The sequence below is a fragment of the Perna viridis genome, chromosome 9, assembly GCF_037379345.1.
Source record: "Perna viridis isolate PV_CMFRI_1.1 ecotype Kerala chromosome 9, ASM3737934v1, whole genome shotgun sequence".
NCBI classification, from domain to species: domain Eukaryota; kingdom Metazoa; phylum Mollusca; class Bivalvia; order Mytilida; family Mytilidae; genus Perna; species Perna viridis.
Window position 1 is genome coordinate 6,946,209 of NC_142453.1, and position 13,533 is coordinate 6,959,741.

General features: G+C 33.0%; 2 protein-coding genes across 5 annotated transcripts in view; one reads left to right on the forward strand and one right to left on the reverse strand.

Moving 5' to 3' along the window:
* LOC148606492 (transient receptor potential cation channel subfamily M member 8-like) overlaps positions 1-10,225 on the reverse strand; it is a 37,084-nt gene extending 26,859 nt beyond the window's left edge. Inside the window, exons 1-8 of one of the 2 annotated variants that reach the window (XM_088547304.1) lie at positions 10,130-10,225; positions 6,583-6,986; positions 4,762-4,871; positions 3,930-4,018; positions 3,365-3,531; positions 2,309-2,491; positions 970-1,176; positions 569-625 (exon numbers count right to left, since the gene is read on the reverse strand). In XM_088547304.1, coding sequence (XP_088403430.1) covers positions 569-625; positions 970-1,176; positions 2,309-2,491; positions 3,365-3,531; positions 3,930-4,018; positions 4,762-4,871; positions 6,583-6,870 — 1,101 coding nt within the window. In that variant the 5' untranslated portion in view covers positions 6,871-6,986; positions 10,130-10,225. The remainder of the gene's footprint in view (positions 1-568; positions 626-969; positions 1,177-2,308; positions 2,492-3,364; positions 3,532-3,929; positions 4,019-4,761; positions 4,872-6,582; positions 6,987-10,129) is intronic. The other variant, XM_088547306.1, reaches the window with a different exon arrangement.
* Position 10,226: 1 nt separating this feature from the next.
* LOC148606493 (uncharacterized) overlaps positions 10,227-13,533 on the forward strand; it is a 28,469-nt gene continuing 25,162 nt past the window's right edge. For all 3 annotated transcript variants that reach the window (XM_088547307.1, XM_088547308.1, XM_088547309.1), the window contains exons 1-3: positions 10,227-10,305; positions 11,500-12,449; positions 13,259-13,364. In XM_088547307.1, the coding sequence (XP_088403433.1) occupies positions 11,504-12,449; positions 13,259-13,364 (1,052 nt within the window). In that variant the 5' untranslated portion in view covers positions 10,227-10,305; positions 11,500-11,503. The remainder of the gene's footprint in view (positions 10,306-11,499; positions 12,450-13,258; positions 13,365-13,533) is intronic.

Genomic DNA, 13,533 nt, shown 5'->3' on the forward strand with positions numbered 1-13,533 from the left:
AATGTTTCATACAATAACATAATAAACCTTGTTACAATATTTAAGAAAAAGGACACATTAATTTTTATATTAAAAATCAAGGTAGCTGCAAATGCATGGATTGTAAAGAAATCTTATTATCTGATTTGAAAAAAATATTGTAATGTATTTTTTTTTCACTTCTTACAATACAACTATTGAAAATATTAGTATTAAAATTATCAGAACAGCTAGAATTCCAATCATTTTCTGTTTGATAAGTTTTTTGCTTGAAGGTATAAAGGGGTATAATTCATCTAAACCAGACAATCCACTGAATTAAGGAGGTAGACTTAGAGTAAGGGAAATAATTCTTACAACTCAATTGTAAGTTTGTATAAACTATTTTATATAGATATCATGTAAGCATCTAAGTAACTTAGACCGATTTCATTCAGTTTCAATTGAATGCTTGATAGGCAATTATAATGCAAACATATCACAGATTTCAAGAGTTACTTCCCCTCCCATAGGTCTACCTCCTTAAACAGACAATAAATATGATTATTGTAAGAAGAATATGTAGATAAAAAGACATAAAGGGAAATACCTGGCAAACCAATGCATTTCTACGTCCTAAGAAATGACTGTCATACTTGTGGAACCCCTACATTAAGTTATAATTTAGTTTTTATTTTAAAGGCTTTAGACATGCAATTAAATTCATGATGTCAATTGAAGAGGAAGTAATATTTTTATTGATTACATTTGCAACATGCATACATGTATGTGGTAGGCAAATATTTTGAAATACATTTTTAAAGTATGGAATTCCTAGGATTCCACAACTGGTTGCTGCAACAGGCAGATAATTCTACAAAAAAAAAAACAAACAAAATGCAAAAAATATGGTCAAATAATTTAATAACATACCCTCACTTTTAAAAATCAAAAATTTAATTTATTCCAATTATGATAAATTATCAAAAATACTTTTATCCTGAAATATACCTGAACATATTGAGTGTTGTTGTCTGTCAGGACATGCCTATTTTTAACATATCCCCAAGGTGCAATGCCAATACACCTTAAGACATGGGCAAATCTGTCTTTGTACCATTCAAAAGATTGGCCCTCTCTTACTGCTAATCCAACTTCCTTCATACAACCCATGTTAAACCCTGAAGTAATCAGCCAAGCATTTGTAGTCTTGGATGCCTGAAAGTAATGATAATACAACATGTTAAACCCTGATGTGATCAGCCAAGCGTTTGTAGTTTTGGATTCCTGAAATGAATGATATTAAACCCTGATGTGATCAGCCAAGCATTTGTAGTCTTGAATTCCTGAAAGGAATGATATTAAACCCTGATGTGATCAGCCAAGCATTTGTAGTCTTGGATTCCTCAAAGGAATGATATTAAACCCTGATGTGATCAGCCAAGCATCTGTAGTACTGGATTCCTGAAATGAATGATATTAAACCCTGATGTGATCAGCCAAGTGTTTGTAGTCTTGGATTCCTGAAAGGAATGATATTAAACCCTGATGTGATCCGCCAAGCGTTTGTAGTACTGGATTCCTGAAATGAATGATATTAAACCATGATGTGATCAGCCAAGCGTTTGTAGTCTTGGATTCCTGAAAGGAATGATATTAAACCCTGATGTGATCAGCCAAGCGTTTGTAGTACTGGATTCCTGAAAGGAATGATATTAAACTCTGACGTGATCAGCCAAGCGTTTGTAGTACTGGATTCCTGAAATGAATGATATTAAACCCTGACGTGATCAGCCAAACGTTTGTAGTACTGGATTCCTGAAAGGAATGATATTAAACCCTGATGTGATCAGCCAAGCGTTTGTAGTACTGGATTCCTGAAAGGAATGATATTAAACCCTGACGTGATCAGCCAAGCGTTTGTAGTACTGGATTCCTGAAAGGAATGATATTAAACCCTGACGTGTTCAGCCAAGCGTCTGTAGTACTGGATTCCTGAAATGAATGATATTAAACCCTGATGTGATCAGCCAAGTGTATTCAGTCAGTGAAACAATCAAACATTACTAAAACTTCTAAAACATTTGCTGATGTGAAGATGCTCATGATGCTAGAATAAATACATTGTCTGTTTACAATGAACAAGAATAATAATACAGTTTTCATTTTAATCTGGCTTCATTGTAATAATGAATCCTAATTTTTGCTATCTTTACAGAGGAAAAATGTGCAATCAATGAAATATGCTAATCATTATTTTTAAATCTGCGAAAACTGATACCATGAAATAGGTTGACTTCACAAAATCATCAAAAATTAGTAACTGCAAAATTTAATCTGTTTATAATACCTTGATAAGTCCAGACTGGAAAGTCTCTCTCATTTTCCCACTCAATTTGAAGTTTTTAGCACCTCCTACAACAGATATGATCAGGCTAGGAGTTTTAGGTTCCATAATTCTCCAGTGATCTTTCATTAGTTTTATAACTTTATCAACTACATCAGGACTTTCCTCATCTTTGAGTCGAAGATACTATAAGAAAGATAACAGATCTCAGTGTAATTCAAATAACACAGTTTCATTAAATAAGTCTATGCATGTTATCTTTGTTAAACTTGTTACAGCAGTATAGGTTCTCCTTTAGAAACATGTTTATATTTCTTTTTCACTTGAGATGTCCAAAAGGCTATGGGTGTCAAAAGAATAGGCCATCAGCAGCACTAAGCTTGTCGTAAAAGGCAACTAAATAGTGCTCAGAATCCTGGCCGGGGGCTACGGCACTCTGCCTACAGAGCAACTAGGTTGTGTGCCCCAGGTAGTGGAATGGGATATTCATGCTAGGGTCGTCAGGCCATAATACGGAAAACCTGACTGCAAACCATAGTGGTGCACCGCGTTGGGATAGATGCCACATTCTTTGCAGGTTATAGAACCCTACTGTGGTATTCAACAGGAGTAGGAACCATTTCATCATAATTTCATCTTCATCGCCTGGATATAGCTGAAATATTGCTGTCCCAACAATCAATCAATCACTCAAGATTGAAAAATTAAAAATTTACAACATGCAAGCATTAGCATAAGGAGTAGAGAAATAATTCAAATCAAGAATAGGCTTAAAGAGAATGGTTTCACCCTTGAATTATGTAGAAACCTTGGAAAATGTAAATGTAAACGGCAGGAAAACCATCACAGAAATTTAATCACTGCCCGGCAAGTAAAAAGTCACACAGATTTTTAAATTACCAGCTCAGAAAGGCAGAAAAGATGTTCCCCATGAACACATAAGAAAAAAACAAGTTGTTAAGTTTTGGATTTTTCTTTCAGGCAAAAAAACCTGTCAACAACAATTATGCCATTTCTTGGATTTTACTTCCATTTATTACTTCTAATCAAACGTGATACCTTTGCTGGTTTCATTCCACCAACTTGTTCTATTCCAGTAAATTTGATTTTACCAAAAGAAGTAGTATGCTTCTCTTTAAGTGCTTCATTCGCCTTCCATGGTAATTCAGGAAACTTCTCTTCAGGTTTTGCCTTTAAATTGTTTGGATCAATGTACATCTTCAAACCTAGAATAAGAGAAAAATAAATTTACCTAGACAAATAAAACACTTGTGTTAGTGAATGTAATTGTACCAGTCTTTGTAAACAGTTGGCGGGTATAAAACATGGGTGAAGAAGCAATAGTGTGAGCAAGGTCACAAAGAGACTACTTCTTCTTCAAATGGACTTAATGTAAAACCTTAATAAAGATTATCTCCCTTTCATCAAATTTCAATTTCAAAGAAGAAAAAAATCTGCCAAAAACAACAAAATAAAGAAAAACACCACTTTTCAATGCTATATTTTTAATTTTCACAGGTCTCCGCCTACCTGACTCGGGAATATCTTAACTGATTTAGGACTTTAACAAAGACGCTTTTAGAAATCATTAACAAAGAAAGTTCAAGTTTGAATAATAACTTACCGTCAGGAATAAGACGACCATAGTTACGCTTCCAAGCTGGTGTCAGGTCATAAGGAACGTGATTTTTCAGTATTTCTCCACAATGACATCTGAAATTATCGATTTTGTTTAATTTTTTTATCATTATGAAATTACTTATAAATATTTTTTTGTTTGTTTGAGAGTTTGTGGTCAACTATCATTTTTTGTAATGTTGTGGGCTAACCAGTGGCTTAGCTGTAATTATTGTTTCGCAACTTTATTTACTAGGTTACTAGTGGCAGCTGGAAGCTGCATTACTATTCAAAGACTATAACCAAATTATGTTCTTTTGCAATACAACAGGTGTCACTAGCAGAGCAGGACATGCTTACCCCTTCCAAAACACCTTATGTCACTTCAAGTTTTTACCTTGTCCTTTAGGGTTTTTTTTTAAGTTAATCTTGTTTTTTAATATGTACAGATGTAATCTATTCTATATGGTTTGATATGTACAGATGTAATCTACATGACCTATTCTATATGGTTTGATATGTACAGATGTAATCTACATGACCTATTCTATATGGTTTGATATGTACAGATGTTGCTCATTTGCTTTTGTTACTTTGTATGTATGATTTTAGTAACTTTATGTTCTTTGTTGTATATGTCTGTTTTCCATATCTGGTCTTTGTACCTGGACTACATTATTTTGATTACCGCTATAACCTTGGTTCCCTAGATTACTCTTTCATGATCATGCCATATTCAATGTACTTGGATTTTGATGAATCTGAATTATCCAATATGAAAGAGCCATAGATGTTTATGGTAGGTAGGGTATCACAAGAAACAAACATTTATAACTTACTTAATCGCTTCCATTTTTTCTATTGTGGACTGATTTGGTGCAGGAATAAATTTCTGGCACTCCAGCTGTTTGAAGTTTTGTATAATATAGGTGATATGCTCCTCCTTTTGCTAAAAAATAGATGATACATAATTAAAAATCAAATGAAAACATTCATTTACAAATTTAAATACAAAATAAATGTAGACAGTTTGTAAGATTTTTCTTGAAAGTTTTTGTTTACAGAAGCAGGCGTTTCTTTATTTTTTGCAATTGAGGTTCTTTAAGAAATACATAAACTTTCTATCATCTTTTATAAAAATATATGATATTGTAAGTACCATTCTGTGTAAGAATCAGGAAATGGGTGGCAAACCATTTTTTGCCTAAAATATATTCAACACATATATACAAAACAACCAAAAAGCTATTTAAGTTTATCCTGAAGCATCTGTGATGCAGACATTTTTTCACTGCTTATATAGGGAAAAAGTACAGGAAAATTTTACCGCGATTTTGCATAGTGAATAACTAAACTTGACAAATCAATATCTTAAGAGAGCAAACTTTACAGACAGTTATATTGTTATTTCTGGGGATTATGTGGTAAAAGCAGGAACTTCTACCAATGTCCTTTGTTTTCTTATCATTATTCCAAATATTTCTTTAACAAACAGTCAACTAAAAGCATAGAAATATGTAGGGATGAGTAGACTAATACTGAGAAAGTGATATTGTTTATTTTTGTGGTTTTTCATTGGGTTGGCCAAACCACGAAATTTGGTTTCCAAAAAAAAGGAGATTTCAATTGATTTGTATACTGAAAACATAAAAACCACAGATTCCAGAATCCTCGAACTTGTGTTTCTTCCTTAATCCATAAAATTGGTATACGCGAACTTGCACAGTATATATATGGTATAGACAAAAATATCTAATGTTCAAATCTACATTCACACATTCTAATTCAGATTTTATAAAGAACGATTTATATCTTATTTAGAAAGGAAAGTTCCATACACAGTCAAGATTTTCAACAACTTAAGTGTCAGTCTCTGTAACGATCAGGCAAATTGGGAAAAATCAGAAACCTGCATGTCAAAACTCCAATAAATCTGACAATAAAATATCACTCAAGGATGCTTTCTCTATTTAAAAAGACCATTATTTGATCTTTGCATGGCTGGCTTTGCATAGAAATTTTTCAACAAAATCTTTAACTGGAATAATTCAAGCCCTCATCGTCCTTGATTCTATCTGACTCACTATGTTAATGTAGCGATCAATAGTGAGTGGAATTTAACAACTGAATTATTTGGTTTACAAAATCTTAGAAAAATGAGGTTTTTGACAGAGTTATCTACCCTTGAAATGTTGATTTTTCAGTGCATTTCAATGAAATTGTAACTCAATGGTCCAGCATGATAAGGAAAATCTTATCTGTTTTCCTTGATTCTAATAGTGCATATAGTCAAATTACACTATCAAACATGGGTTTTTTCATAGCATTTTTCCATAACTGCCTGATTCTTATAGACTGACACTTAATGTATGACATCCTAAAAATATACTGCTGTGACACTTAGGATGATTAGTTTAGTCTACATGTAATATAAAATCCACACATTTTTTAACTATTAAAAGTACATGTATGTACATACATGTATATATGTACATCTTTTTTTTTTCAAATTTCCACAAAAATGAAAAAAAAAAATAGGAAATGAAAAAATGGTATATGATGTTCTATTTTCACTTTGATCTTTAAGTAAAATGTAAAATATAATTTCCTGAAATCCATGTCAAACCTACATAAAAGAATGCCTTAGCATTACAACTTACCTTCTGAAAAACTTTTTCTTCCTCAATTTCCATGATCTTACTCTGTGGCACTCTTCCCATCCCAGGGACTTTCTTCCTCATATCAGACCATCTGACATCATCAAGTGTTAGCCTCTCCTGGGTTCTAAACCTCTGTCTTGCTATTTCCTCAGATGACTTAAATCTTGATAGACCTGCTCCACCCTGGTCATAGGATGGTGATGTTATATCTTCATGAGTAAATAGTTCTCTATGTCCAAAGGTTCCTTTAGGGTAAATTTTGTTTTCTGTAATTCCTACTCCAGCCATTCTTACATGTATGTCTTTCTATTTAACAATAAAAATGCATAGCACCATGAATTCCATGTGGATGATGAAGAAATTTAACCTTGCAATATGCTGTCCTAAGTCTGATCCATTGTCTTCTGTAACAGAAAAACTCTGTGATTTAATGAATTGTTTGAAATATCAAATATATCCAATACAAAATTTATGTCTTTTTCCAAAAGATGCCCAGTTATGTGATGCATGATATACATGTACGTAAATTTGTTCAGGAACTTGCATTCCATGTATTCAGAAATGACCATCGAGTTCGATTAGCAACAAGAAAGTTGAAATAGGGTAAAATCTCTTGTACATAATTTTTTGTACAAGTCAAAATAAAGAAGTGCAATGTTGAAATCTTGATTAAAAAATTAAAAAAACAGAAATCCTCTAGAATTTGAGCAAAGAAAATTATCCCAGTTGCATGTACAAAATGTACAGTACTAGTATGGGGAAAGCTTCTCATTCCTTGGTATATGGGTGGAGGAGGGAATGGGGAATGGGGTAGTGTATGGGGGAATGGGGATTTTGAATGGGGAGGGTGGGGAAATTAGTCTTAAAATATTTATATACGAAAAATGTGTAAAAAAGGAAATTAAAATAACAGCTAAAATGTTGAAGAATTATACAGAATAATGAAAGGCCTCTGAGCTTCTGGTATTATTGTCTTAAGAAGGGACAGAAACTATTGTATAACCTGTGGGAGTGACAAGTCTGTCAAGTTATGGAATATACAGTTTGTTTGTTTGTTGGGGTTTAACGCCCAAGCAACAATATTTCAGCTATATTCAGGCGATGAACATGAAGTGGATGATAAAATGAACATGAAATGATGATGAAATGAAAAATGGGATGGGACACAAGGATAATGGGGTCAAGAAATTTTGATTGCCACTGGAAATAGGGAGAGGTGGGTAGGGTTGGGCAATTTAGCCTCCTGTAGCAGAGCCCTATGGTTCCAACTCCAGGAGAATACCATAGTAGGGTTCTTTAACCTGCGAGGAACATGGCATCTTTCCCAACATGGTGCACCATTATGGTTTGCGGTCAGGTTTTCCGTATTGTAGGCTGACAACCCCAGCATGTAATATGCCAGGACTATCCCATTCCACCACCTGGGGCACACAACCCAGTTGAAAATCATTGGTTAATAATTAATTTCTACTGCACAACTAATTTTTGCAAGGTAACAGGTCTAAATTTTGTAGAACTACCAGTGTAAACACTTGCAAGTTGCACGTTTGTTTATTCAAGATATCAGTTACCTCCCTTATAATTTCAATATTTTAAAAATTTTCTATATCTTCAACAGTAAAGGACATTTTCTGTATTCTCAGTTGTAATTGCAATAGTTATAGGAAATAATGTTTCTTTTACGTACTGAAGATTTTGATATTTAATTGGAGCAATTTTGAATATTTATAACATTTCATGCAACATTTCACCTCACAATATGTCACAAATGTAAAGAATCACTTGCCCTTATCACTTCCAATAGTTGAGTTGCTGCCTCACTGCAAGAGCAAAGACAAAGCTTGTTCAAAAATCAAAACCAATTTCCTAACTCTATATATTCAACGATCGGGTCATAGTTTTTCTTTCCTTGATTGTCTACCATGGAAATGAATTTTTATGAGCAACTCAACAGGTGTTTCTAGAGAAGCAGAGGACGCTTACCCTACCGGTGCACCTGGTCCATGCTCCCAGTTTTTAGTGGAGTCCGAGTTGCTCATTTACTTTTGTTACTTTGTATGTATGATTTTAGTTACTTTATGTTCTTTGTTGTGTATGTCTGTTTTCCATGTCTGGTCTTTGTCCCTGGATTACATTCTTTTGATTACCGGTATAACCTTGGTTCCCTTGATTGCTCTTTCATAGGGGATCTAGTCAATTCTAAATATATATATGTTAAAATTCTAAAAGCATTTGGTCATCTGAGAAAGGTCTTTCAATACAGTAAGGGTGTCATGCATATATTAAGCATGCAGTCAAATTTACTCAGTTTGCAAATTATGATACGACCTTCATTTTCAAAAATTTGCAGGTAAGCAATAAGTATACAAATTACCAACTTAACACAAACATACAAAATAAGTCCCTTTTTTGTTGAAAAAAAACATGCCACACGTTAAAGTGCCCTCTTCCCTGCACCCCCTCTATTTTCAAATCCTAGCTAGAACACCGATATATGAAATAAAGATGGCACATATTTCCAAAAATGTTATTTTTATATCATGATACAATATACATATATACATGTACATATTTAATTTACTTCCTTCTATTCTGTCTTTTTTACTGCTTGAGTTTATAAAAAAAACAAAATAATTATTATTGTTGTTAACAAACATCTTTTAAGTATTCAAACTGAATGATTTGTAATTAATGTTTCCCTTAATTATCATGATTGGGGAGACATAAAAACATCAATTAAATATTAATTACATTTTATTTTATTCTTTTTGTGAACATTTCACATGATTTGTTTGTCTTCAAAAATTCATTTTTTTATTAAGAATACAAAAATTTAATTTAAGATATATGACATATAATATCTTAAAAAGTAGGTGCCAAATTAAGCAAAGACTGGTGCTGATTTAACCAGGTCCCGATTTGACTACATGTATTTGTGTAAGTGCTGAAATGACCAGATGTCAATTTGACTTGTTTCCAAATAATCCCCAAGTATACGTAAGTCAAATGTAAATCTTATAGGCTTTAAGTTTAACCAGTAAAAAGACTGGGGAGGCACAGTAATTTTTACACATTATACAGACATTGTTAGGGGTGACCAGTCCTAGTAAATTAAAGTCCCTGAGTGGCCTGACTAGACTAATCTCTTTTGGGATTTGGTGTCCGGAGCTATTTTCTGATTTGGCTGCCCAAATCAGAAAATAGCTCCGGACACTGAATCCAAAAACTAAAAGGGATTACTGACTAGACCAATACTGGCAAAAGGCTGTACATGTAGCTCACAGAAGCAACAGCCCACACTGCCACAGATAGGCATGTCACTCCATTCAGACACATTATTGTGCACGGGCTTTATTATCAATACGAACAATGTACCCCCCAAAAAAACCATTTTTATTGGCATTGGCATTGGTAATGGTAGCTACGTAACTAGGATTGTCGAATTTGTTCAGTGGCAGTGATTTTACTCGGTCTCTGAAGACGGAACAACACATATCTGCAAAAATGTGTATAAAAAACAGATGAAGTATTGCCAAGTAAAGTTTACCTCGATTAGGATAGAATCAAGGGCAAAATTATCATGTCTACACAATCAGCAAGCAGGTTCGAAGACCGGAAGTTTACGTTGCTGCTAGGCGCCACTACATCAATATTGGAAGGGAGATAACTCTAATTAAAAGTAGAGCAATCTTATAATTTCTTCTAATGTTCTATTATCAGAAAGTGAGTAAAGCTAAACTGCGCAGATAGAAAATACAGAAAACATTATAATAACTGCAAAATGTAAAAAAGCTCTACAAAGCTGATGTTTGAACAATAAAGTATTAGTATTACTTTTATTTTAATTGCTGATATTTTTTTCTGTATCCTGGCAGTAGTCTGGGATAGAAATTATTAGACAGTAAGAACAACAGAAAAACAATTGATTTGCCACTTTACATAAATTTTCATACATAGTGATTCCCTTTATATATATGGGTGATTTGTGATTCGTACATAATTCCTTACATTCAAATTTACTCTGACGGTGACATACATATATGTTATGCATGATGCACATATTTAAAGCTTAATTTATGCAAGCCACAGCACAGACACAAGTTAAGATGGAATTACTTATGATTTTTTTTTCTGATAATTAATTTGACATTTATGGAATGTTTCTAATTTTTAGCCCATTTGGCTGAAGCCAGTGAAGGCTACCATTACTAAAAATAGAACAAAGGGTTTTTTGCATACATTTCCAGAACAATTAGGTTTAGCCAAATTCTAATAAAAATGTTTAGCATGATGAGATCTATCTGTGGTCCAATTTTTGTGTTAATCTGTCAAGCCATGTGGAAGTTATAGCCCTTTTTGATGTTTTTTTAGCAGTTTTATTGTTATTACTTAAAAAAAGTTTTCTCTTCATATACTGCCAGACAGAATGTAATGAAAAATGATATGATTGTTCCTTAGGTATGACTGTAAGAAATTTTATCTAAGAAAAATCATGGCCATTTTTACAAAAATAGAATGTTGCTTATCAAACCAGGTGGTGATTCAGGCTATTTAGAGCCCCCTAGTTTATAAAGTTATACGAAATAACACAGTTTTTAAAAAAGTGTAAACTGTATGACCAAAACCAGGTTACTGATGGTAGTATGACATATTTAACCTGTTAAAAATTTGAAACATTGATTTAATTTCTAAATGATTTCTTTCCAAAAATTGATAATTAGTCATCTTATAAGACATCATCTTGTTTTGAATTATTGGAATTGTGGAGTTCTGACAAATCAATGTTGAAGAAGATGTCACAGTACCAAGCCAAGTTATACAAAATGACTTGGTTTGATCAAAGAGAACAAACCATTCAGAAAGCTTGTTACAAATCAAGTTAAATATTTTAACTTATCTACATGTATGTGTTTTTAGAAACATGGAGGAAGATGCATGCCTTAGAAGTCTTGTTCAACAGCAAAAGGAAAGACCACAGTACTCCAGAGTGTTATCATGGGAAATAAGACCACTCAAACCAAAAAGAAAGAAAAAGAATAAATTGAAACAAGACATAGATAGAACTGATGAAATCTTGAAATCAAAAAAAGAATGCTCCGGTTCAGAAAAGTCAGATCATTTTTTTACGGATTCAGCCGATGATAATTCAGATAATAGTGGTTATATTTCTGTTGATGAATATGATATAGAGAATGATTCAACTTCCGAAACTTACCACTCACACTCTTCATTAGATCATTCATCTAAGGGAATAAGTGCATGTAACCTTGGTAACAACATAGGCGAAATCCTTCCAGAAACATCCATTAAAAATCCTTGCTTTTGTTACCCATCCAAAAGAAAACTCACAAAAAGACAAAAGCGTAGGAGACGAGACAATAACAAGGCAGATGACATGTACAGTGATGAAATTTCTGTCTTAAAAATATGGGATGAAAATAGGTTAGAAGCAGAAGATGCAGAACTGAGTGTAATGAAAAGGGATTTTGATGTGGATAAAGTTGTGCCATCACTGGTTGAGTTGTGTCTAAAGTGTTCCAAATCTGTAGTATCTGGCAATGATTTAGTTTCAAAATCTCTGAGGACTATTTATAGTAACATCCATGAAGACATGACTTCAACAAAAAAACAGTTGTCCTGGTTTTTCTGCATATTGTCTTGGTGTTTTGATCCAGAACCAAATTCTTGCTATATGTTTCGTAATGTGTGGATAGCAGATGTTTATAGCAAGGATTCATTACTACCAAAATATAACTTTTCTTCTCTTACTGCCTGCTTTGGACAATTTGACTTTATGTTTTTAGTTGATAGTTCAAAAAACTATTTTATGTATGAAGAGTTTTTGGAACACTCTCTCAAACTTCCAGGTAAATTAACTGTAGTAGGAAAGAAATACTTCATATAATTGTAAAAGATTTTTTTATCTAAATTTAAACAAGCAAGGACTGGTACAGTTCGACTATTTTCACTTTTTGTTTTATTGCACTGAAAGACTTTAAAAAAATCTATCAGCAGCTATATGCTTTCCTCACAGGCAAAACTAAATCAAAACTTGAAATAATAATTTGGAGTTAAGTATCAGTCTTTGTAAAATTATGTAAATTCTTCAATATGTGATACACCCTAAAAAAGGCTATATATTTTCAGTTTTGTTAATGAGTTGCTTTATAGGTCAATATGATTAAATGTATAATTTGTCTGCTTTTAGGAGAAAGTTCACAAATCCAACAGTTTCTGTTGTATTTTAGTGTCATTTACAGAGTTATCTCCCTTAATTTTTAATTTTTACATTACATTTTATATCATTCATATCTCTTAAGAACAAGGGATATATGAAAAGCCATATGTCACTGTTTCAGTTTACTTTAGCATTTTAAATAAAATATCAAAAATAAAAATATGTAGGCTTTCTAACCATGAATCACATTTTGCATGATTCTTAGATGGAGTGCTTCTTTCAAATTCTTGCAGCTGTTTGCTCTGCCTTATCTTTTTCTTGCCAGCTGTCTGTCCTTCTATTTAGGATTTTTACATGTTGATGGATGTAAGTTGCATTGCATTGTCATTATAAACATTTACCTATAACAAATGAACTTATTTTTGCATCTCAGGATGTAAATTGAAATTTGCTGCTTTTATTTTTGCAACTTACACTCAGTTTACTATTTCATTTCAGTGTATGCAGCCACAGTAGACCTGATGCTTCCTTGCTATATAAACAATAAATCTTGGCAGGTATCAACGGCAGCAAAAGACAGGCTTAAGCAGGCCTTGACAAAAAGGTAATTTTTTTGTCTCCTCAGTTTTTTCAACGGGTCATTGTTTTCCTTTCCTCGTTTGTCTACCAAGGACTTGACTTTTATGAGCAACTTGGCAGGTGTTTCTAGAAAAGCAGAGGACGCTTACCTTACCAGTGTACCTGGTCCATGCTCCCAGTTTTTAGTAAAGTCT